General features: G+C 36.7%; 1 protein-coding gene across 8 annotated transcripts in view; it reads right to left on the reverse strand.

Annotated features, from left to right (window-relative positions):
* Positions 1-25,169, reverse strand: part of FMNL2 (formin like 2) — a 355,622-nt gene that overhangs the window by 14,413 nt on the left and 316,040 nt on the right. For 4 of the 8 annotated variants that reach the window (XM_051986390.1, XM_051986398.1, XM_051986397.1 and 1 more), the window contains 11 exons: positions 20,747-20,848; positions 18,671-18,989; positions 16,922-17,113; positions 13,855-13,875; positions 11,448-11,572; positions 10,498-10,700; positions 7,852-8,086; positions 6,367-6,435; positions 6,138-6,218; positions 4,982-5,111; positions 1,078-1,241 (listed from right to left, as the gene is read on the reverse strand). In XM_051986390.1, the coding sequence (XP_051842350.1) occupies positions 1,078-1,241; positions 4,982-5,111; positions 6,138-6,218; positions 6,367-6,435; positions 7,852-8,086; positions 10,498-10,700; positions 11,448-11,572; positions 13,855-13,875; positions 16,922-17,113; positions 18,671-18,989; positions 20,747-20,848 (1,641 nt within the window). The remainder of the gene's footprint in view (positions 1-1,077; positions 1,242-4,981; positions 5,112-6,137; positions 6,219-6,366; positions 6,436-7,851; positions 8,087-10,497; positions 10,701-11,447; positions 11,573-13,854; positions 13,876-16,921; positions 17,114-18,670; positions 18,990-20,746; positions 20,849-25,169) is intronic. The other 4 variants (XM_051986395.1, XM_051986392.1, XM_051986393.1 and 1 more) reach the window with 1 other exon arrangement.

Here is a 25,169-nt window from a genome sequence, read left to right on the forward strand (position 1 = left end):
GGAGAGATGAAGTGAAATTCCATTTAAAATAGATAAGAGTTAAATAGCTAAATAGTGTAACAAAAAATAAATAAAATATTTTAAAGTCTATTTACCAAGGACACACACAAGAACTATAGGAATACAAATATAAAGTATTCTTTAAAGAAATGAAGACAGATTTAAATAACTGGAAAAATATTAGCTTCTAGAATCTACAAAGAGAAAAATCCTGAGAATTACGACTTAAATTTTCTTCATCTGAAGCACTTCTGAGAAAACACTTAATATTACAATATTATATGAACAAAATTGGGCATTATGTTCCAACAAGTCAAAATTCATCCAATACAAAGTCTAAATAGTATTTTTTTTTTTAAAGAAATGAATTCTAGTAAAGTATAAAAGGCCCAAGGAGTGATCTGAGTGAACTAGGGATTGAGATCAATGGGGAAAAAACATTAGGCAAAAGGCAAGCTCTGAATGAATTAAAATGACTTCAGTGGCAGCATTCAGGGGGTAATCTTTTGGTTATGTCATCTCTCCATCTCAAAGGAAAGGGAGTGGCAGAAATGATAGGGAAACCAAGCACTTTGCTTGGATATCCAAAGATTTAAGGGCCAGATTGGCAACATCTGTAAGAAAAAAAGGATTGCACCTTGTCCATTAAAGAAAGTTTGATGCGGTGATTAGCTCCCTAGAAAGATTTATCACAAGGGACAACAGTGGATGGTCACAGATTTGACCACCTACAGATTCAGACAGTAGAAAAATTATTTTATAAAAATTAAAAAAAAAAAACCCTTTCACTGTTGCTTTATGATTAAATGAAAACATTCTGATTCCTCACTCTCTCTCTGGTTGGGGGGATGACTTTACAGTGGGGCTCTATAACATTCTGCTGGAATTGGTGATAATAGCATGACTATTTTGGGCAGTATCATCTATCTTATCTCCACTTGCATAGCTATTCCAGTTAGCCTTGGGGAAAAGACAAAGATGGGGACCAGAAGAGAGCGGGGAGCTCCAAAAGAAAGGAGCCTTTGATATTGTAGGGAAACATTATTTAGGGGACAAAATGGTGGTCACACTGCGTGCCTGTGCAATCTTGGCGTCATCTTGTAGCTTCTTGAGCTTCCCTTCATTATTATGGATAAATTCTTTCAGCATCACATTGTGGTCATGCATTGTATACTCTCGCTTGGTCAAGTCCATGCCTCTCTGGAGCTCTTTGACATCCAGAAGGACATTCTCCAGAGACACTAAAGTGGAGGAAAAGAAATGGAAATGGGCCATCAATTGAGACCAGCAAAAACCTGCTCTAGGAGTTCTTGATGATAAATAGTTAATCCAGGCTGAAAAAGTTTCCTTTAATATGACCCCACCCTTTTGGCATTCTGGTAAAGACTAGATTCCTTCTCAAAATCAAGTTTCTTAAATGCACTAAATAAAATACACAGTCTATTACAAAGGAAACAAATGATCCTGAAATGTAATTATCAAAATTACACACACATACACACACACACACACACACACACACACACACACACACACACACACTTTTTTAATTAAAACTTTTTATTTACAAAACACATGCATGGATTCATTTTTCAACATTGAAAAATGCAAAACCTTGTGTTCCAAATTTCTCCTCCTTTCCCTCCACCCCCTCTCTTAGATAAAAAGTAATCCAATATAGGTTAAACATGTGCAATTCTTCTCTACATATTCCTACAATTATCTTGTTGTACAAGAAAAATCAGATCAGAAAGGGAAAAAAAAATGATCAGTAAAACAAAATGCAAGCAAACAACAACAAAAAGAGTGAAAATACTATGTTGTGATCCACACTCAGTTCCCACACTCCTCTCTCTGGGACACACAATTTTTATTGTTTCCATTAAGAATTTCTGCCTTAAAGGATCTAAAATTCAATGACCGGCTTTCAAGGCTTTCTAAATCATATGTGATTGGCTGACAGGTACTATATTCCTTGATTAAGAAGGACGTGCACCTAGCCTAAGCAATCCTGCTGTTCCCAGAGCTGTTGAAACATGTAATATTTGGTGACTTTTCTTAGGATAAACTATGACTATGGGCATGAGCATTTTGGGGAAGCTCCTGAAATTATATCATCTACATCACTCGGCATGGGGAAAAGCTCAGTTCTTGGAAGGCTGAATATATTTTGTTTCACCTCTTTATTCTTCTCTTTTCTACAGACCATCCAAAATTTAAGCTGTTTGAACACATAAGCTATTTTAGTTTTTTATTTTTATGTTCAGCACTTAGAGTAATATATCGACTACTGCCTCTAATACATACTGCCTATATGACCCTGGGAAAATCACTTATCCTCACAATGCCCAAGGCAGCAGTAGCAGAAAGGGTGCCAGCCCATAGTATAAGGACTGTCCTAACAGAAGAGTTCTCTCTATCAGAGAAATCACTTTCTAGTCCCAGTCCTGATCTGCAGCAGCATCATAATGCTCAGCACACAGCAGGTACTTCATACATGCCAGAGAATCAAACTGCTGAATTTAAAGACTTTGGGAAGAGAGCTCAGGACAAAAGGCCACATGCACGGAGGAGACCATGAAACACCTAGAGACAAAGGCCACCATCAGGGAGGGGAGGCAGTCACTAGGGAAGCTCCTTAGGGAAGAAAAAAGGCAGGTTGTTATGTGGTGGCTTTCCATTTTGATTCTTACTAACTAGATGGTAATCTCAATTATTTTTTCTTGCAGAAGGAACACAAATACTGATTGCACTGGTTTCAAGGGCTGGTTGGTCATATTCTGGGCTGTGATCCTCCCTTTGTCTTCTGGAACCATGAATCAACCAATCATTTAGTTTTTAATGTGTGCTCCTAGCACTAGCAAGGACTGCTATACTAAAGAATAGAGTCCAGTCCAGTGCAACAAACTGACTCTCAAGTAAGAGGACCTGAATTCAAATCTCATATTGGATGCTAACTACCTGGCTGACTTTAAGCAAGTCACTATGTCACCCTCCTGAGGCTCAGTTTCCTTATCCATAAAATGATTATGAGAGTTTGATTAGAAGGCCTTGGCAGCTTGAGAGCCATGATTCTAAGATGTAGGAAAAATAAGTGCCTGAAAGATTTTTTCCTTGCTGGAGAATTTCAAAGACTAGTAAAGAACAAAAACAGTGTCCTGTTAATTGGATGGAAAAATACATGAGATTTAAGCTTCAGATTGGCTGAATTAGATGTTCTCTTGTGTCCCATTAATTCTGAGATTCTGTGAGCTTTACAGACAAAACCTTAGAAGAATGCCATTTTCATTTCTACATTAACCCTCTGAAAACATTTTGCTACTCAAGAGTGGATAAAACCTGTTTTTTGATTCAATAGCAAAGGAGTATAGTGGATAGAGCACTAGATCTGGAGTTAGGAAGATCTAAATTTAAATTCCACCTCAGACACTAACTAGCTATGTAATCCTAAACAAGTCACTAAATCTCTGCCTCAGTTTACTCAACTACAATATAGGCATTAAAAATTTGTATCTAACTGTCAGAGTTGTAAGGAGAATAAAATATTTGTAATGTGTTTGGCACAATGCCTGATACATAGTAGGTGCTTAATAAATGCTTGTTGCAGCCATTTCCCAATTGATAAATAGTCAAAGGATAGGAACTGACAATTTTCAGTTGAATTTCTTCAGTTGAAGAAATTAAAGTCATTTCTAGTTATATGAAAAAATGTTCTAAATCACTATTGATTAGAGATATGCAAATTAAGACAAAAACTCCGAGGTATTACTCACACCTCTCAGATTGGCTAAAAGGAAAAGACAATGATGAATGCTGGAGGAAAAAACTGGGACACTAATGCATTGTTGGTGGAGTTGTGAAATGAGCCAATCATTCTGGGAGAGCAATTTGGAACTATGCACAAAGAGCTATCAAACGGTGTGTACTCTTTGATCCAGCAGTGTCTCTACTGAGTCTCTCTTCCAAAAAGATCATAAAAAATGGAAAAGGATCCAGATGTGCAAAAATATTTGTGGTAGCCCTTTTTGTAGGGGCAAGGAACTGGAAACTGAGTGAACAAGTTATAGTATATAATTGTAATGGAATGTTATTGCTCTATAAGAAAAGATGAGAAGGCTGATTTCAGAAAGACCTGGAGAGACTTACATGAACTGATGCTAAGTGAAGGGAGTAGAACCAAGAGAATATTGTATACAGCAACAAGATTATGTAATGATCAACTGTGATGGACTTGGCTCTTTTCCAACAGATTGTAATGGAAAGAGCCATCCACATTCACATCCAGAGAGAGAACTATAGAGACTGAATATGCAAAGCATAGTATTTTCATCTAATTTTGTTGTTTTGCTTATTTTTTTTAACCTTTTGATCCGATTTTTTTTGTGCAGCATGAAAAACATGGAATTATGTTTAGAAGAATTATATATGTTTTGCCTACATTGGATTGCTTGCTGTTTTTTTTTGGGGGGGGGGGGGAAGAAAGGAAAAAACTTTGGAACACAAGGTTTTGCAAAGGTAGATGTTGAAAACTATGTTTACATGTATTTGGTAAAATAAAAAGCTATTAGAAATAAATAAATGCTTGTTCCCTTTTCATCTGACCCTGTGCAAGTCACCTAACTTCCGTTGTAGTTTTCTCAACTGTAACATGGAGACTAAAAAAAGTACCTATCTCCCAGGATTATTAGAGGATTAAATGAAATTATATTTGTAATGCATATTATATTATAAATATGTAATGCATGTCTGTAAAGTATAGTGTCTGATACACAGTAGGTGCTTAATAAATGCTTATTTTCTTCCCCTTCTGAATTTGTTCCTTTGAATAAAAGAATGTCCCTAAAGACCCTGATGCTTAAGACTTTGGTTAAATGAGCCTTGGTTAGCTAGTTATCAGAGTAGTGACTAATCCCCAGATAATTTCAGGAAACACATTACATCATGTTATAATCTGAGAAGACAACTAAACAATATCATTTACCTGCAGCAGCTTTCTCCACATAATGAAGTTCATTATAAAAGAGGGACACTTGATGATACTTCTCTCTTACAACATTGGATATATAGTGCAACAGGGTTTGCTTTCTGTCTGTTGACTTGGTGTCCAGGAGCTGAAAACCAAAGGAAGGGAGCTTAGGTTCAGGTATAGAAAATCTGCATCCTAAGAACAGGACAGTTCAGACCAAGGGTCATTCTTTTAGAACTGAGAGAAACACAAAGGAAGAAAAATGAGGCAATAGTGCAACAGGATGACCACTTTCTCAGGGATTTCCAATGCTTGATGAGATCTAGCAAGGAGCCAATAGTTAAGGCTACAGATGGAAGTCAATTATTCTTTAGTTTGAATGCAAAGGACTTTTCCAGCCAGTGGGTTTTTAACTCAAGGGGGTGATTCTGATCCCCTACATGTAATCCTTTATTCTGATGGCAATAATTTTTCTTCCCATTCACCTAGGATAAAAACTGAAATGATACAAGGTCAACTTTTTCCCACACACAAAATTAACAGCTAGTAGGAAGGAAGCATTGTGCAAGCTTTCTCCACTCAGCTGTGCTTTAGCACTGATCATTTCCAACCTCCTGACCATTCCTAAACTCCTTAGAGTTAAGACAAATATATGTAACCCTTGACAAGGTGAGGCTAGAATTAGAGACTAAACTGCTCCCCATTTACTGCTATTCATATAGTTACCAAGAGCCAAGACGATCTGCAAGGTGAATTTTAAAAAGAGAGAGAAACATGTTGATTTGGTGCCAAAGGCATTCCTATATATAGGTACATGAAAGAATATGACAGCTTTTTGTATACATGTAAGGGAAAATAATAGGGGAAAAAACTTTTACTTGCCTCCAATAATAGGCAGAAGAGGTTCCTAAGGACTAGCATCTCACTTTCAAACTGACATTTTAAATGACTAACATTGCTTTTAAATGATTAATTCAGCATATTGCCATCCGTCCCATGACCCCAATGTAGAGTATGCAACTTGAAACTTTTCCTACTCCTGCTCAAACATCTCATGTAACAATGAAAAGCACAGTAATTCATATATTTCTCCCTCCCTCCTCTTTTTACCCTCCCACAGCTCACTTTCTGACACCTGTTTTTTCTTTTTTTTTTCTTTTATTTCACTTACCAGATCTAAACTCTGGAGTTTAAAACCATAAACTGCTCCCCGTTTACTGCTATTCATATAGTTGCCAAGAGCCAAGATGATCTGCAAGATAAATTAAAAAAAAAAAAAAAAATAGAGAAATATGATGATTTAGTGCCAAAGGCATTCCTATATATAGATACATGAAAGAATGTGACAGCTTTTTGTATACATGTAAGGGAAAATAATAGAGAAAAAAACTTTTACTTGCCTCCAGAATTTTCTTGAGTTTTTGGGATGATTTTATTGAGACAGATGCTGCTATTATTGCATGCAGTTGCTGGATTAACATCAAAGAAAAAGGGGAAAAAGACATGTTAACATTTGCAAAACTGAATTGAAATCTAAAATTTGATGAAGAAAACTAGACAAATTCACTCTCAGAATTTCAATGCTGAAGCGCCATTGTATCTGAATAAAGTGATTGCAATCTGCACGTGTCTATTGCATCTATGTAATTATATATAAACACTATTTTAAATTACTTTTTTAAAATCATCATTTTCTCAAAATATGTAACTAGCTACTTAAACCATTCTCCACAATAGTTAGTTAATTAGGCAGTCCTCAACTTTCCATCTCAACATCTTGTACAAAAATATTTTTTAGTTTTAAACCAATGGGATAGAGAAAGGCTGGGAAAAAAAGGTGGGATGAGGGAAGTTATGATTACCCTTAACAGGCAGAATCATATAATAGCCAGAGGTCTGATTTTGGAATTGGCAAGAGTGTGCCACACAATGAATTTGACTATAGGAGAGTTAAAAAAATCTTCCTGGGCTTTAGTTTCCTCATCTATGAAATGAGGATAACAATAATTGTAACAATCACAGCACAGGGTTGTTGAATGTTAAACCCTAGCAGGGGTCCTCAAACTTTTTAAATAGGGGGCCAGTTCACTGTCCCTCAGACTGCTGGAGAGCTGGACTATAGTAAAAACAAAAACTTTGTTTTGTGGGCCTTTAAATAAAGAAACCTCATAGCCCTGGGTGAGGAGGATAAACGTCCTCAACTGCTGCATCTGGTCCTCCAGCCCGTAGTTTGAGAACCCCTGCAAAGTATTGCATAATTGTTCATTCTTATTCTTTTCAGGAGAACAATTCTCTTGAGCAAGCAAGAAGCATTCAATTATTAAAAATGGCTTCAGAAAACAAATTAAAGTTTTTCCTAGTATGCAAGTGACCTCTCTGTATTAAATTACTCTATGATAGACTATCTGAGTTGGCCAGCAAATCAATGGCTATAGTTCTAATTAGCCACAAAAAGCATTTAACAAATTTCTACAGAAGTAAACTTTTAAGATAACTTTTAAAAATTCAAATAAAACGCCTATTTCCAAAAGAAACAGGGTTCTTTTGGAGAGAGAGAAGGAAATTGAAGGGATGCTCATCACATTCTCAGTCTGGTCAATCCAACAGACAATGTGATTGTTTTGGACAATGATCAAGAAGGCCAATCTTCAAATCTTCCTTCTCATTATTTTTAGAGGTACCTTTGAAGTCCAAGGGAATTTTGTAACCACTGTGAAAGGTACCCCACAGGGGGAACTGGCATTATTTTATCATCAGTGAACAACAGAAGTTTGTTGGTTGATTTGATTGAATTGAATTGATTGACTGAATAGGAACACATTTTAAGTGAGTTTCAGAAGAATTCTACTGTTTTGGGCTGGTGCCCAGCCTTTTGCTTCACTTACAGGTGTGAGCATCTGTATACTTTCAGAGAAGTTCCCAATGAAGGCCATGATGGTCATCTTCTGCATGAGCCTTTCAATTTTGCTGAACTGCATCATGAATCGATCCTCATCAGACAAGTTCTCTAGAGGTTTTCTTTCCCTCTCATAAAGCCGCAACACTTTCACTTCATTTTCAGTTGGCAGGAACCTCATCAAACATTCCACGAAATCTACTGGCAAGGTCTTCAAGTCAAATCTGAGGAGAAAATATATGTGAAAGGGGATAGTGCTGAAAGAATGAGGGAAAAAAACAACTTTCTCCATATCTAGTGACATCTGCTAATCCTGCTTATCTCCCAGTACTTCTAAAAGGATCGGTCATTAAGCATTTTTGGAGGTCTGACTCTAATACAACAAAAATACTGGTAGAAATAAGATGGGAACTCAAAATCTTGATGTGGAATTACTAATTTGAAACAATCCCAATGGAAGATCAAGTAACTGTGCATAATACAGTGGGAAGAATGCAAGATGAAGTCAGTAGAACTAGGTCCAAAGTCTCCCTCCAAATCTGTGAAGTAATGAGCCAATCTCCCGCCACCATTCTATGGTTTTCTCTTCTGTGAAATGGAGACAATAATGTCCACATTTCCTCCCTCATAGGTGAGTTGCATTGTGAGGAACAAAATTTGTAAACTAATATAAATGTGTAATATTGTAAAGAATCTGAGCATACAGAAAGTTGTCATTCCCAGTTTGTGGAATCATAGATTAAGAGCTGCAAACAAATGACTTCAGATCACTAAATCCAAACTGTTTATTTTACAGATGAGGAAACTGAGATTTTAAGAGATTATGAGACTTGCTTAAGTCGAAATCTGATAAGCATTAATACTTTAATTCCAAATTTATTGTTCTTTCTATTAAACCATAATGTTGGCTTTTGTTGGTGGGGAGAAGTCAAAGGTTCTACAACAGTATATTCCAAATATTCTGCAGAGACATGGCATGACAAAGCCTCAGCAAAAAGGTCAAATTTATTTTACCATGGTAAAGATATCCTAATAACTTTATTTGATTGAATTGAAGATATTTTGGCCTAAGAGTAACATGTCAAGCTTAAGGAACTCATCTCTGTGAATATAAATTTCAGCCTTCAATTTTGAATCATTACTATCCATATTTAGAAAAACAACAAATTTATATTTAATAATCACTACATACCCCATTCCTGTAAATTTTTTTTTTTAAAGCACAAGTTTAGGGGCAGTTAGTTGGTGCAATGGACAGAACATCAGCCCTGAAGTCAGGAGGACCTGAGTTCAAATCTGGTCCCATATACTTATCACTTTTTAACTGTATGACCCTGGGCAAGTCACCTAATCCCAATTGCCGTGGCAAAAAAAAATAAAATAAAATAAAAAAATAACAAGCTTAAATATCAATCACTAGGAAACAAAACAAAGGCATTTGGCTTTTGTTGGCCAAAGTAGAAAGAGAAAGGACAAAGAATTTAGTTTTTCTAAGGAATCCCAGATATTAATGTTCATAATAGCAAGGCTATTTATATGATATTAGGACAGACTGGTAAATTCAGCAAAACAGCCTGTCAAATTTATTTTACCTTAGTAAAGACATCCAAATTAGTAAATTATTTTTAAAATTAAATTGTTTAATTCTAGCTATTTTAGCCTAAGAGTCACACTTGAAAAGCTGAAGGAATTAACTTGAGTGAATATTCAACTCAAGCTTTAATTTTAAATCTGAACTATCCCATTTAGAGAAATAATGAAATTATGTTTAATAATCACAACATGCCCCATTCATGCAATGTTTTTTAAAAAAAGTTTAAATATCATAAATTAATAAAACAAAGAATAGTTTAGAATCTTTCTCTTATTTATCTGCAAGATAATGGATCAGATAAACCTCTTAAGGTTCCTCCTAGTCCTAAAAGGCTTTGATAAAATGCTAACAAGATGTTATAATGACATAATATAGTCTAAGTTCTGAGGACTTTTTAACCTCACAATTTAACTATTTTCAATCGTGTCCTATTCTCACATACAGATTATGATAATCCTCAAATAACTTGTTTGATGTTTCTAATAAGCAAATAAATTAATGCAATATAAGGCTAAAAATGACCTGAGTTTAAGATCAGTCTAAAATGTGTTATCAGAAAACACATTTTTCTTCTTATGACTTTTCACATATGTCTACATCATATCTGCTTCTATTATTCCTTTAAATTATTCCAAAGATGCCACATAGTTTATGTTCAACAAATTTGGCTTAAGTTCAGGCACTGGAAAAAATTGACCATTTCATCCTTTTCCCTCCCCAACACATGTAAATCTTATATAGGATATGTTTGTAGAATTGTACCATGTCATAGCAGCTTAATATAATTAAAAAAAATAATAATCCAAGAGACATTATTCAGTTCTAAGGTAATTTTTGCTCCACCTGTTTAGTATTAGTGTGATATACAACTCAGAGTTTACATTTTCTTTTTAAAAGAAATCTGTTGCTCATAGATACCAAGAACAGCTGATTCTTCTTATCCCTATAGAATCATTTCTGTTTTCTGCCAAGTCATAACTGTTTTATATATCTTGAACATCTACTTGAATATGTTTTTACAGAAATATGTCCTTAACTTACATGTGAATTGCTTTGCATATCTCATCTGCTGTCTTTCCAGCTTTTCTTAAGGTAATGGCAAGATTTTTGGCCCGATTTGCTTCTAGTAATGTTACTTTGTTTGATCCTTTCTGAGTTATCTTCTGTTTGCTTGAAGTAAGATCAATAGCAGGACCCTGGGCTTTTGTCTTGAATATTTCCTCAAATTCATCCACATTTAAATCCTGAAGGAAGAAAAAAATTAAATTGGAAAATTAGTTCTGTGTTTCTAATTTACTTAGAAAATCCCTGGAGAGTTTTTCAAGTATTATGCTTATCAGAAATCTAGGAGTTTCTGCTTAATATTTTGCCTGAGACTGGAGCCTTAGATCTTTTCCTGATTTAAATTGGAATGGAATTTCAATTACAAGTGCACTAAAAAATACTATCTGTAGGTAACAACTGATTATTTCAAAAAGCTAATTAAGCTGACTTAAGATGGCCACAACTAATGCATTTTGATCATCCAAAATAGTTGGTTCATGTTGTGATACTTGAATCTTATTGATTGGCAGAATGGATGAGATGCTTTTTACACCTGAAAACTGAGGAACAAAAATTATATCATATATATGCCTGACACAATAGATTGCAGGAGCCTAATGAATAATGAAACTACCACTTGAAAGAACACTGGCTCTGAAGCCCACGGATTGGTTCAATTCCTGCCAATGACTTCTACCACCTGAATGAACCCTGGATAAGGTGTTTAATCTCACTGAATCTCAATTTCCTCAACTGTCAAATGAAGAAGTTGAACCAAACAGCCTCTGAGTTCTCTTCTAGCTCAAGATCCATAGTCCTATTTCCCCTCTGTGAAACTGAAAATATTGGCATTAATTACATCCATGTTGAGATTTATCTTGATTGAGTCAAGCTACCTTTGCTGGACTGTCAGAAAACAAATCTATACCCACTAAGGGCATCATTACCTCCAGAATTCTTTCATCATCAATTTCATTGAAGACCGTTCCATTAATCTGATTGGGTTTCAGAGCAACCCAATTAAAAACAGGCATGCGGAACTTTGTCTTGATTGGCTTCTTGATTTTCACAGCTAAAGGCATCAGAAGGAACAAAATTAAAATTCTGCAAAGAAACTTGGACCACTTGGGAAAAATCAAAGAACAATCCTTGCAGATGACACTTCATCACTGGAGGAAAATGGGCAAGAGTCATCCAAAGCTTTAAATCCTGAAAATATTGGCCTCAATGGACAAAAATCCCAGAGGGGTTTTTGGTTCAATTTTCAGTTGGTTGATGGACTCTAAAACTGTCTATAAATTTAAGATTTGTTAGTTCCTCATCCCTACACACCTCCCCACACACACAAAAGTTAGGCAACTGGATTATTTCATTGTATTGTGAATGAATAAATTCAGATTAAAAGCAGAATAAATGGCATTTTTTTCTTTGAGTCCAGAAATTATTGCCAACATTATTGGACAGTAGAAAATGTGAGTGAGCCACTTACGTAACTGGGGTCTGCTTTGCCAAATGTAAGCTGATCTGTAATGTTAACTTCCTAAATTTTTGGTTCCAAAATTCAAATTTCTAAAGTAATCTTTAAAGGCTTTCATTAAATATTATAGATAAAGCTGTCCAAAATGCCAAGGATGTACACTCAAGAAAGCCAAACCTTCAGCCAAAGCCATAAATTCCTGTGGATGGTTTGCAAAATTTGGATCACACTGATGGAAAGATTAGTTTTGTTACTGAGAACTTAGTCAGCTAAAATAGACTAAGTCCTATGAAGTACTGATGAAAAAATGTTTTAAGCAGATAAAACCACTAAGTGACCATTACCTCTCTGGTCCTGGGTTTTCTGCATTAAAAAATAGAAACTAAGGTGCTTTCTAATTCTTGAAGAGCCAATGATCCTCAGACATTAAACTAGGTTCTCAGAAAGCGATTCCATACTTTTCTTCTTCTTTTCAAAAGCAAATTTTGAACAGAAGGCCAATTATTAACACAGGACCATAAAATTTTAACAAAAAATACTCATTTTTATTTCTTTTCATAAGATGAGGAAGGTCAATCCAGAGGAAATCAAATTAGTTTTTTTCAACTGAGGATAGACCTACCAAAGATCCAATTAGTTAATTAAACAAACTGAAGACATTCAGCTAGTCTTCTCAAGTGTGTAATCTGAGGCACATTTTATGACTGGGAAGTTTCACAAGTATGACAAGCTTGAATGTTCCAGGTCAGAAAATTCAGTAACAGACATTTGAAGTTTGTTTATTTGTTTTTTTTCCCTTATTAGCCATTTTCCTTGCTTGTAGCTAATGGAAAGAGGGAAAAAAAACATGTTGCCTCTCATTCCTCCAGTGTCACAAAGGCCATATAAACAGCAGGAATGTCATCATATAAATCCATACAAAAGCATGCAGGAACACAAACACAGCCTTTACCAAATCAGGCCTTTATACCACAAAATCTATCACTAGCTTCTACTAGTTCTAAATCCTGTGAACTTCTGCTTTCCTTTCTTCAGGGATGGAAGAATTCAGGTCCTGTATGAGGGTAGTATGGTGGTGGTAGGGGATAGGGGAGCAGAGATGAGAATTCCACTAAAGCTTGCCCTTGTTTGAAGGGAATTTGAAATTTTAACAACCTAAGGAAAGCTTACACTCTCCATGCAGGCTTTTCTTGGTGCTTTAATTTCAAAAACAATACTGTGTTTAATCCTACTTCCTCATATTTTCAGTGAGGAAAAGTCAATATTGGTCTTATTAAGTCTCTTCTCCTTCAGAGCGTTCCTCCCCATCGTTGGATCTTTAAAGAATGTAAAGGAACCACACTCTTGCAATGAGAGATGCCATTGAATAGACATGGGGGATTAGGTGGGGAAGTAAGAATGGGGACAGGGCTCAGAGAGAAGGAAATCGAGACTGTCACCACCCTGCCCAGCGAGGGGGAGACACTTTGCTGGTTTAACAACTGATGGAGCAACAATAGTTTGGTGGGTCAGCACATCTTGGGACTGCTAACAAGGCTTCGCATACATTAGGTGTTGTGCCTTCCCAGAAATCCCCAGAAATCAGGGGCCTGGAAGGTCAGGGATTCGAGATAGTTACGCCTAACTAAGAACACTTCCCTAAAACAAAAAACAAAATAGAACACAAAAATCTTATCTACCGATTCAGCTAAAGAAGTCTGGGGCAAAACTGTGGGGAAATAATAAGGCAACAACATCAGGACTCCCCTCAGACACAAAGTCAGAATGTAATGAGTCTGTCCTTAAAATAACATGGAGTGAAAAGATGTTAAGGCACAGAGCAACTGACAGGAAGACGGGGGTAAATACTTAAAAACACTCAGTGATAAGGAACCTACAGAAAAGCTTGATTGGCCCATCTTTTGTGGAAGCAGAAGACAAAGGAAATAAAACAAAAATTAGACATGGTTAGAGTCATCCAGTTCATCAGTTCATGCACTCTTAGTATTGTATACCATGCTAATCCTGACACAGCATTTCACAACAACTAATTGCTGAGTGAGCCAAAATCTACGCAGGCCTGCATCAAAGCTTGTTTTAATCTTTTCTTCCGTAGACCCTTATTAGAACACAAACAGACCAAACATATCATTGTATTTCGCAGCAAGGACCTCCAGCAGCTACAAAACTATGAAAATCTATGGTTGGGTGTATATGTGTGGGAAGGATGCTATCCAGTCCTATAGAATATGAATAGCCCTTTGTTTTTAAACAAAGAATTCAAGTGAACTGAAGCCCACATTTCACATGAGACCCACACAATAAATTCATATACATATGAACAGAGATGTTTAACTTCATAACCAACTGGAGAGCTCCAGATTGCACAGCTCATCTAGGCCACAGCATTAAAATAGCCTCCATGCAGATGTCTCAACCTGGGAGAAAAAGCCAGATATGTTTGGCAGGCGATGCTCAAAAGACACTGGAAGCTTCTTGTCACCTCAAAGATTCACAGATTTATGGAGTGAGTCGGGCACTTAGACATAAGAAATAATAGTATTTTATCTGTAAATGCAAATAAATATTTCATACATGGGCTTTTAATAAAAGCCTTCTTTTGACCTAATCTCCTCTTTACCTAAAAGGAAAATACTCCACTACTTCTACTTTTGTGGGTATGGCCTGCTGTTCCCTGTGCGGTCAAAACCCTAATGAATTCCGAGCTGCCACCAAATTCATGACAAGGACAGTTTATGTAAACTGTTTAATTTTTCTGTGTCTCATCATTAGAAAAATTTATTCTGAGAGCCCTCCAAGATACATGGAGAGGAATGGTTAATGAAAATAAAAGTCACATATTTATAAATCCAACTAGATGCTACCAGTGCTAATGGACACTTACCCACTAGGCACTGGGTATGGACACTTAAGAATCACATCCTTAAAGCAATCTCCAAATTCCACAAGCTAGTGACCCATAATTTGGAAGCTCTGCTGCCCATTCACATTCTTCTAAATGATCATTGGCATAGAGAAAGTAAAATTAATTGCAGCAGCTCTGAAAATAGCTGTGTTCAAACATGAAAACAGCTAAGTGAAAATTAAACTCATAAGGGGCTTTTGTGCCTCTTGGTATCATCAAGCAAATCAAGACTGCTGGTTTGTATTCTTTTTTAAATCATGAAAAGATAAGAGATACCTTAGAAGGTCAATTTGCTGAGTGATAATATTAGGACAAACTCAGGAGGAAAGAGAGGTGAATGTCAGCACATATGGTATCACATCACACTCTCCCAACCAGAAAAGATGCTGAGCCAAATCAGCAATTCAACAACAGATGCATCGCACAATTTGGGGACCTTTTTATAATGCTATAATGGAAAACCTAATTAGAAAGCTCAGGTATGCTCGAGGGATTATAGTATCTCACATGTGATCATTAAGACAGGTCTGTGAGCTGCATAGATTCCAGGGGTTGAGGTTTTTTTGTTTGTTTGTTTTGGTTTAGTTTGGGTTTTTTTTAGGAAGGAATTGATCTTTTTGTGGTAAGGTTTTTGCAATTAATTTTATTAGAATCATAAGATTTAGAAATGGAAAGACCAAAGAAGTCATCAATCCCAATTCTGGGGGTTGTTTTTTTTAAGAATCACAAAAACATTCCATTCTCTACCAGTACCATGATGAATCAACTTCTCTATATCCTCTTCTCATTTAGAAGAAAAATTTTAGGAGAAAGTGGTAGATTGGAAAAATATGAAGAAGAGAAATGTCATTCATTTCTCCAGAACATTCTGCCTCTTTAATAAAAGCTACAAAAAAGGAAGGATAAAAGTGAATCGTACTGATCTGATACTGCCAGAGTTTGACAACAGCAAATTTGTGCTACCAAATGAGCTAAGCAGTCCTAATAGCCTGACAGGGCTAAATGTTTTTTAAGGGATTAGGAGTTTGAAAATGCACTGTTATGTGCTTGGCTTATCTAGGATACCGTTGCCTTGTGGGCTTTACACAGGAAATATAGTGAAGTTTCAATTTCCAGGAAAAAAAATCCAAACAGGTGCAGATGGCCAAGGGGGAAAGCCCCACCAGAGCCAGGTGAGAGAGCCTACTTGTCAGAATAACCTCCACCCTCTTGAAGTTGATCTGGGTGGGAAACATTCTCTTATTTAATACAGCAGGTGAGGCTCAGAACAAGTCTAAACACCCAGGTGTGTGTGCATCTGTGAAAGGAGTACTGACGGGTAAAACAGATTCCTATTTTACTTAAAGAAAAATAGTCCTATTATTCAAAATTAAAGATTTCTATTTCAAAGTTTAGGGATAATCTATGGAAATTATTTTTGATAAAGAAAGAAGCATAGAATTACTTTTTTTCTTCTGACAAACTTAAGTGTAACATGAATTCTTCTAAGGTAGCTGAAGGAGAGGAGAAAAGCTGCTATTGGCAATCTCCAATACATGAAAATAGAGTCTAATGCACAAAAATAAACTAGTATGATGCCTAAGGGCCTACAACAGGCAATTACTGTGAGGAAAGAAAAATTTTCCAGTTTACTGACAAGATTCTCACTGTCCTTAATAAAACTAAAAAAGTGGAAGCACTTACTTCTCTGAAAGCACCTAGACAGGACTTTGCAGGAAACAGCCACTCAAAAATTATTTGCTGTGTGAATAAACAAAAGTGTATTCACTTTTGAACCTAGACCGAATCCCCTTCCACTGGCTTTCGCCATAGAAGTGGAGGAAGACTTGAACAACATCTGAGAGGCAGACTTATGGGAGTTCATGGACCACCTTGAAAGCAACTTTGGTCCTAGGGAGAAGAGTGTCCCAAAATAATGGCTAATGACAGATACTTAAGAGCACTAGGCCATGTACCAAGGTTCCTTCAAGGCCCTCTGGAAGAACACATCAGAAAAAAAGCAATGGGATCCCTCCTCTGGACTAATTCCACAATCTTACCTGCTAATCCTGAGTTGAAAACCACCGTGGGGGAAGCTGTGCCGGGCAGCGGGGGCGCCGATGGAGGAGGCGGGGGTGGCAGAGGAGCTGGCGGAGTGTCAGCAGCTGGTCCTGGGAGAGGAGGTGGGGGAGGGGGTGGGGGAGGCGGAGGAGGGGGTGGCGGCACAGGGGCTGTCACTGGGCCATTTTGTACTAGCGGGGGAGGAAAAAAAATGATTTAATTGAGAAGATGGAAGAGAAAAGAGAAGTCTTAGTCTTCATCAAAGGAAATGCAAAATTTTCAGTTAAAGGTTAGGGGAAATAAAGATATAATTTCTCTCCCCCTCCCAACTTTTAACTCCTGAAAGTTATTTAAAAACCCAGGTTAAGAGAATTGATCTAAGGAAGACAGCAAGTTTCCAATGAATTCTAACAGCATTAGAACTTCTGAAGTCAAAAAGTAACAAGAAAAGATGAATTGGACAAGCACATCAAATCTAAGACTCAAGGAATTATGTCCCATATGGGGTGTGACTATAAAGCAATTAGATAGTCACACTCTGGCACTTCCAGGACCATTTATGCCCAAAATTATATATTCAAATGGATACTCAATGAAGTAGTCCTAGAAGGGATTACCCCTCACCCCAAACACTCACAAAATTTCCTCTTGGAAGTTTGCCCAAAAATCAGTTTAAAATCCCCACCCCACCCCTACACATATTCTCTTATTATTTTGTAATAACATGTATCATTTACATAGGTTTTCAAAACATTTCAAATATTATCTCTTTTGACCCTCAACAACCCTGATATTATTTTACAGATGAAAAAATCAAAGTTGAAAGCAATTAAGGGTCACACAACTAATTGGGATTTGAATTCAAGTTTATACTGACTCCAAGTCCAGTGCTTTACCCACTGGACCACATAGATGCTTTATTGATTGCATAGTCTAACTCAAAGTATTCATGTTACTTATTAAACTTGACTTTGAATTACTCTTGGCTATTTTTTTGATAGCCACGTGAATTATATTTTTTAAAAAATCAAGTGTTAACAATGATGAGGATATTGAAAATAATAGTAACATATTTCTATGTGCATATAGTTACACATATATTTATATGGTGACTTAAAGTTTACAATAATCCTAAGGGAAGCAATATAAATAAAATTAACCTCATTTTATGGAGGAGAAAACTGAAGTTCTAAGAAGTTAAACATCTTGCCCAAGGTTATAAAGGCATTAGGTGGCCAGGCCAGAAGTCAAATCCAAGTCTCTCTAACTCACAAGTTAGAGTTCTTCCTATTAACTACACTACATAGCACATTCTGAAAGTAATTTTAAAAGAGGAATTATAAAAGCTAACTCCTATGGATGAGGCTAAAGGCTAGATGATTGTTATTATCAGTCATGTCTTCCCTCCCTCCTTCCTTCCTTTCTTCTTCACTTTCTTTTTCTTTCTTTCACAGTACTTCATCTTTACCAGCCTTATCTTCTATGAATTGTACAGTGTTCAGGGCAGTATGAACATTCAAATATTAAACAAGATTTTTTTTTTTAATTTAAGACATTCTTTATATGAGAAAGCAATAGTGAAATACGGACTGAATTTTTAAAAATGGGGCTACCTCTTTAGCCCTCTCCCCTTGGAGCCTTGCCAAGGTCAGGATACTAATTCTCAAGACTCTCACAGCTGAGAAGTCTACACACTGGTAATGGCCTTGCTGCTCCTGCTACCAGTTTCAATTCTTGGGGCTTCTTACCTGTTTCTGATGTTCCTGGAGATGGAGGTAATGGTGGGGGAGGTGGAGGCGATGGTAGTGAGGAAGGAGATCCAGAGACTTGTCCCACACAGGCATTTGAGTTAGCTATTGCCTCTGACCCTGCTGGCAACGTTCCAGAGGCCACAACTGGCAGAATGGAAATGTCTCCATCTCCTTTCTTCTGGATTTTAATGGTTCCTTGTTTCTCTAGTTCATGAATCTTTTTTTCCAGAGTAGACTGTCTTTGAATGGCTTCTTCCTTTTCTTTGACCATTTTTCTCAATGTGTGAACTTGAGTGTTTGCATCTTTATAGATTTCCTGCAAAAGAACATAGTCAAGAACCCAAGACAGAATTATTAGCAGCATTGTCCTGGAAAACAAGTAGGAGGGTGGTCCCTATGAAGGAACATTGCTAAAATCTGAAGGTAAAGATATAGATGTCATTATTAATTATGTAAAACTCTATAAAAAGAAAGAAAGGTGCTTATTACTGATACATATAATTTGCATCATATTTTAGTTAAATGTTAATTTGTACATAATAGCACTTTTCACTTCAGTCAATTGCCAATTAGCCATAGGCAGAAAAGAAGTGGGGCATAGATCATCCAAAAATAATTATAAATTTTAAGCTGACTTTGGAACAACTGTATGATTTTCTTTTTTTCAAGTAGCTAATTGCCTTTCCTAATTGTCTTATATCACCTAATTATAAAATTAGGTTTCCTTTCCCTGGATTGTACCAGGTGAAAAAGGAAGGAGATGGCCCAAGAAGCATGCTGGAGGGAAGCCAGCTTGGATTCAAAATATACCCTGGGATAACGCACAAAATAGATCATCTGTTCATGAATAATCAGATGTTGACTTCATTTGGTTTGTTACATAGATCCTTATAATTTCTCCCTGGCCAAAATTCAGGGCTTACAGTCTCTTATCCTCATTTTTTAGAAGGTGATGTCGATAACAAAATCATCCAATGATTGATCATTTCTAGAGTCCAGGTTTTAAATAGAAAAAGAAGTTACTATTACTGCTTTAAGCAAATGCAATCCTCCTCCCCCAACCTCAGTCCCTTCTTAGCAGGGTCTAAACAGGGCCCTGAGAGAAAGTTCATTCCTTGCACAGATCTTATTTGCAGGGATATGTGTGTGTGTGTGTGTGTGTGTGTGTGTCTGTGTGTCTGTGTGTGTGTGTGTGTGTGTGTGTGTGATCTCTTAGCCTAGACCTCCAGCAGACAGTCAAACATGCTTCACACCCTGTCTACTAATAACAATGTGGGGATCTCAATGTGAATTAAGTCCATATGCTAAAATTTAGTTTCTAAGGAATGTCAGAAAGTAAACCCACTGGAGTTAACTGCAGGACATATAAAGCTATCTAGCAAAGTACCTAGACTTGATAACCATCACATAAAACCTGTGTCATTTAATTAACAATGATGTGTTTATAAAGATCAGGCCATGAATTAGAAGTCTTTGACAATCTTTGTCTTTTTATGCTATGCATAGCTTCAAGCACATGGCGGGCACTTCAGAACTACTTAAATCATCACAGAGAACAAACACAACGCCAAATAAAATATCTGAGCTTGTTGATAATAAAAAGGATTTATTTTGAATTTTTTGGTAGATGCCATTGAGTCCCGTCTATGTTATGATTTCATTGTTTCCATGGAGGCCAAGAAATCTGGTTTCAAATGGAATTAAAGAAAAGCAATGCAAAGAAACCTAAATCCTAATAAAAAACAAATGGCATCAATCAGATTCATATTGTGTTTATATTTCCAACCAAATGCAATTCTGAACACAACTGGCTCATGTCATTGCCAGATGGGAAAGGATGGTTAACGCCAATCCTTCAATAAGAAAATACTCAACTCCTAGTCCCATGCTTCACACATTAAGGTATATAAATTCTGGCTCTACATGTCCACTTATCTGTAGATCATCCCAACTCATCAACACATCCTATCATTCTATTCTCCTGAAAATAATTTATTCCACATTCAATTGGATGAAAGCTTGAAATTGCTCCCTGGAATTTCACATTTGGCAAATTGTCATTGTCACACTTACTCGGACGACATCCAGCTCCTTGTTCCTCTGCATGAGCTGTTTTTCCAGTTCCACAATCTTGGCCATGGCTTCATTCTCTGTATCTTGCAACTTTTCAGACAACTGGAAGAGTTTCACAAAAGGAGCTAGATCACTATACAACATAGCCAAGACACACATGGAGTTATCCATTTCTAAAATTCAGAAAACCTTCTCACTTTATTATCCTGCCTTAGTACTGTAATTCTGAAAATATACCATCAGCAAGCCATGAGAATTTTTAAAATTATATTGGATTATCATAGATTACTAAAATTTCTAGTATATAATACTTCATAGCTATTTGACCCTAGATAAGTCACCTAACTCCAGCTACCTCAGGGGGAAAAAAGATTTCTAGTATAAATATGTCTATTTTTCTATGGGCAACAATAATTACTTGCGATAATTATAAATAGAAGTTAATTCACAAATATTTTATCAAAAGCAGTCCTCTTTTTATTCATTCTGATGAAGAACAACAAATGACTTATGGAATTTCCTGCCTCAAATAAAGCAGATCAAGATCTGTTTGAAAATGTTGATTTGGGAAACTTTTTCAGCCACAATAGGAACCTAGTATAACAATTATTGTAGCTTAGGATTTACTCAAAAACTAAAGTCACTTTTCTAGGGAGCAGCTCAGATAAAGGCATAACTTGATAAATCTAATTATAGACGTGAGTTTACAATTTCAGTTCAATGTGAGGTCACCAATTTGGTTTAATAAGCATATATTAATACCATTATGTGCAAGGTACTATAATAAGCATTGGGGACACAATGACAAAAACAGAAAAATAGCCCAACTTAACAAGTTTTCATTCTTCTAGTGAGGAACAAAATATACCTGGATAATCAAATACAAAATATAAGCCAATGAATAACAAAAGAAATTTTGGGGGGAAAAAAAGGAATGACCTTTATGTACAAATAATATTTAAAGCAGATCTCTTCTCAGGGCAAAAAGACTGAAACTGAAAAGATACCCACCAACTGGGGAATGGCTCAAATTGTGGTGTGTGTTTATGATGGGATATTATTGTTCTATGGGAAATGATGAGCAGGATGCTTTCAGGGAAAAAAATTGGAAAGTCCTCCATGAACTCAAGCAAAAATCCAAGGTATCCAAGGTAATAGTAATGTTCCTGGATGACCAGCTGTGAAAGTACAATCATCCACGACTACTCTGAAGGCCATATGGTGAAAAATCCTATTAATACCCAGAGAAGGTATATGCCAAGTAATTTTGGTGCAAGGGATGCAAACAATTAAAAAGATCATGAGATGGCATTTGAGAAACACCTTCAGTGGAAGATGACATTGTAGAAGGCGAAAGTAGGTAAGAAATGCATTCCAGGATCTAGGCAAGTTAAGGAAACAGGAGAGTGAATGCTAAACACATAGAAAAGCAAATGAGATATTCTGTACAGAACACAGAGGGCCATGGGTTATCTTGAGAGTAAGTGCTAACTGTAGCACTTTTATAAGGGGGAAGGAGGAGAAGGGGGGAGACGGAGGATGATTCCATCTGACAAGATGCTTTAAAAGAAGTCCTGATAGCATCTTTCAATTTCCTAGGTCTCCCTACTTATGAGTACGCCACCTCTTTTTTTTTAGACATCTGATGTTCTCATATACAACCAGAAAATTAAACATGAAAGACACTGATTGGAAAGAAACAAAAAAAGATGTGTAGTGAGAGACACACATAGAGAAACACAGTCAGAAAGCCAGGAAGGAAACACTGGGAGTGAATTCACATCCTGAAAAGATGTGCTAAGTGACTGTATCTTCTAGATATGTGGGGAGGTGTTACTGACTTAACTACTTGGTTTAAATATAAGTAACAAAGATGTCCATTTTCAGTTTGCTTTGATGTGCCGTAAGGGTGCGACGGCCAAATATATGTAATGAAATTTTCTTGAGGAATCAATAAGATGGATTATTCCTAGAGGAGGGCAACACTATTCTTATAAAGAAGCAAAATGCCTTGGGATAAAGAAAATAGAAACTTGATTTGCATAACATTGAAAAAATACTTCATTTCTTGTCAATGGCTCATATTTATCCACAAAAATGTTTCATAGGGCTTTTTGTTAGGTGCCAATTTACTCCTAAACTTAAGCAGTTTGAGATGAGTTGCTCTTCTCCCCCATCTAAAAGGCTGCAACCAGAACAGATAAACATACCACCAGAGAATCACAGATTTAGAGATGAAGGAGACCTTAGAGACCATCATTTCCAATCCACTCCTTTTATAGAGGAGGAAACTACAGTACATAGTGGTTGAGTCACCAGACCAGGGTTATAAAGGTAACAAGTGACTAAGAGTAGAAGAATATGAAGTCTTCCTGACTTCCAAGTACAACCTCCAGAATATTGCATAGTATAGTGCTGTGGAGAGTTGGGTGATTACTTACTCACTCTAAGTACAATGCCAGGCCTTTAGTCAGGATGATTCATCTTTCAGAATTCAAATTTGGCCTCAGACACATAATAGCTGTGTGGCCCTGGGCAAGTCCCTTAATCCTGCTTGTCTCAATTTCCTTATCTGTATAATGAGCTGGAGAAGGAAATGGCCAACCTCTCCAGAATATTTACCAGGAAAACCCCCAAACAGGGTCAGAAAAAGCCAGACACGATTCAAACGACTGGACAATGACAAAATACAGTGGCATCATAAAGTGCTGCTCACACAACAACCCTCCAGGGTACTGACCATACAAGTATTAATTATCCTATTATGGGAAGGGGTCGGGGGTGGGATTTGGATCTGTGATTTCATTGTTATACAAACTCAGGAAGACTGGCAATTCACAGGTACAAGTGTTTTTAAGTTTGCTGAGGATACTAAAAGATTAACTTGATCGGGATGGCTCAGTGATTTCATGTCTGAGGGAGGATTTCAATGTAGATTTTCCCAATTCCAAGGCTCACCCTCTGTTGACTAAGCTACCCTTTGACTGCCATACATCCTCATTTCACAGACAAGGAAGCTGAAACTCAGAGAAGCTGTGAATGCAGACTAAACCCAAACCCAGGTCTTTTGATATCAAGCACAAGACTTCATTAAGCGATGTAGATTCTCAAAATTAAGTGTTGCATTTCAGAACAACTTCTCTGACACCCTAATCTGCCTGCAATTCAAATGAAAAACCACCTAGACTGTTTCAAAACTGTTTTAGTTTTAGCACACATGTCTGTGCAAGAAGCCACAAGAACTCCTACAACATTTGTGTGAAACACTAAATGGTGGTCTGCCCTGAGACAAGGAATTTGTAATTTCCACCCAAATGAGAATTTCTGGTCCATAAGACAATACGTTATGTCTCAGGTTACCAAGTGATTCCAGCTGGAGTTTCAAATTAACTGACATAAATAACTTGGGGCCCATTCACATTCTCATCAAGTTAACTTTAGTTAGCAGCAACATTGCCTTCTATGAAAACTCTCTCAGGAGGGAGAGATGGTCTTATCTCATGATTTCCCACCTGTTACACTCCTGCATTTCATCATTGTGCCCTCTGGACTCTCATCATCCTTCAAGATACCTTAGCTCTGAATCTTACACCTCCCCAGTAAACTCTACCTCTGGCACATCTCCCTTCCCTCTTGCTGGAGAACATAGAGAGTGCTGTGGAGAGCTTATCCCATATCCACTATTGAAGGTGGAGGGTCAGCCATCCTAAGGGAGCAGAAATCCTATAATTTGCTCCTAGACTACACTCCTAGACTTCATTCCCCCTTGCCAAGTAATATCTCTCTCAGCTTCTTTTTATGTGTTGGCTTTCCCTAGTAGCTTGGGAGCTCTTTGAAGACAGAAACTATCTTTTGCCTTTCTTTAACCCCAAACATTTAGCACAATACCCAATACATAACAGTACTTAATAAATAAATGTTTACTGACTGTTTATGCAATTGTGAATGGAAATAGGTCAACTATATCCAAAGAAAAGGATCAAGAGACAGGCTTGTTGATTTCTTTGAAAATCATCTCATTGAATAAAATTCATTTATCTCTTAAAACAAGTGCATGGCAGAAATGTGAAGGTATGCAGGATGGTCCAGATGCATTATATTGTGCACTGAATCATCCATCAGAGATTGAAAGCTGAAAGGGACCTCAGAAATTATGTAGAAGAAGGCCTTCATTGCACAGAAGAGGAGTCTGAGATAAATGATGAGTGGTATTTAAGCAAAGATAAGATTTAAAGCCAAGACCTTGATTCTAAATCCAGAACTCTTTCCACTATTCCCCCCCTCCATGCAACTCTCATCATAGATTCTTAGTAGAAATTAATAGGAATATTATTTACATTTATGTAGGACCATGTACTTCATATATGAATTTCATTTTTTTTTCAGTCATCTGGGTTCTATCACCTACCTCTCCTACAGCTGC

This window comes from Antechinus flavipes, chromosome 3 (genome assembly GCF_016432865.1).
Source record: "Antechinus flavipes isolate AdamAnt ecotype Samford, QLD, Australia chromosome 3, AdamAnt_v2, whole genome shotgun sequence".
NCBI classification, from domain to species: Eukaryota; Metazoa; Chordata; class Mammalia; order Dasyuromorphia; family Dasyuridae; genus Antechinus; species Antechinus flavipes.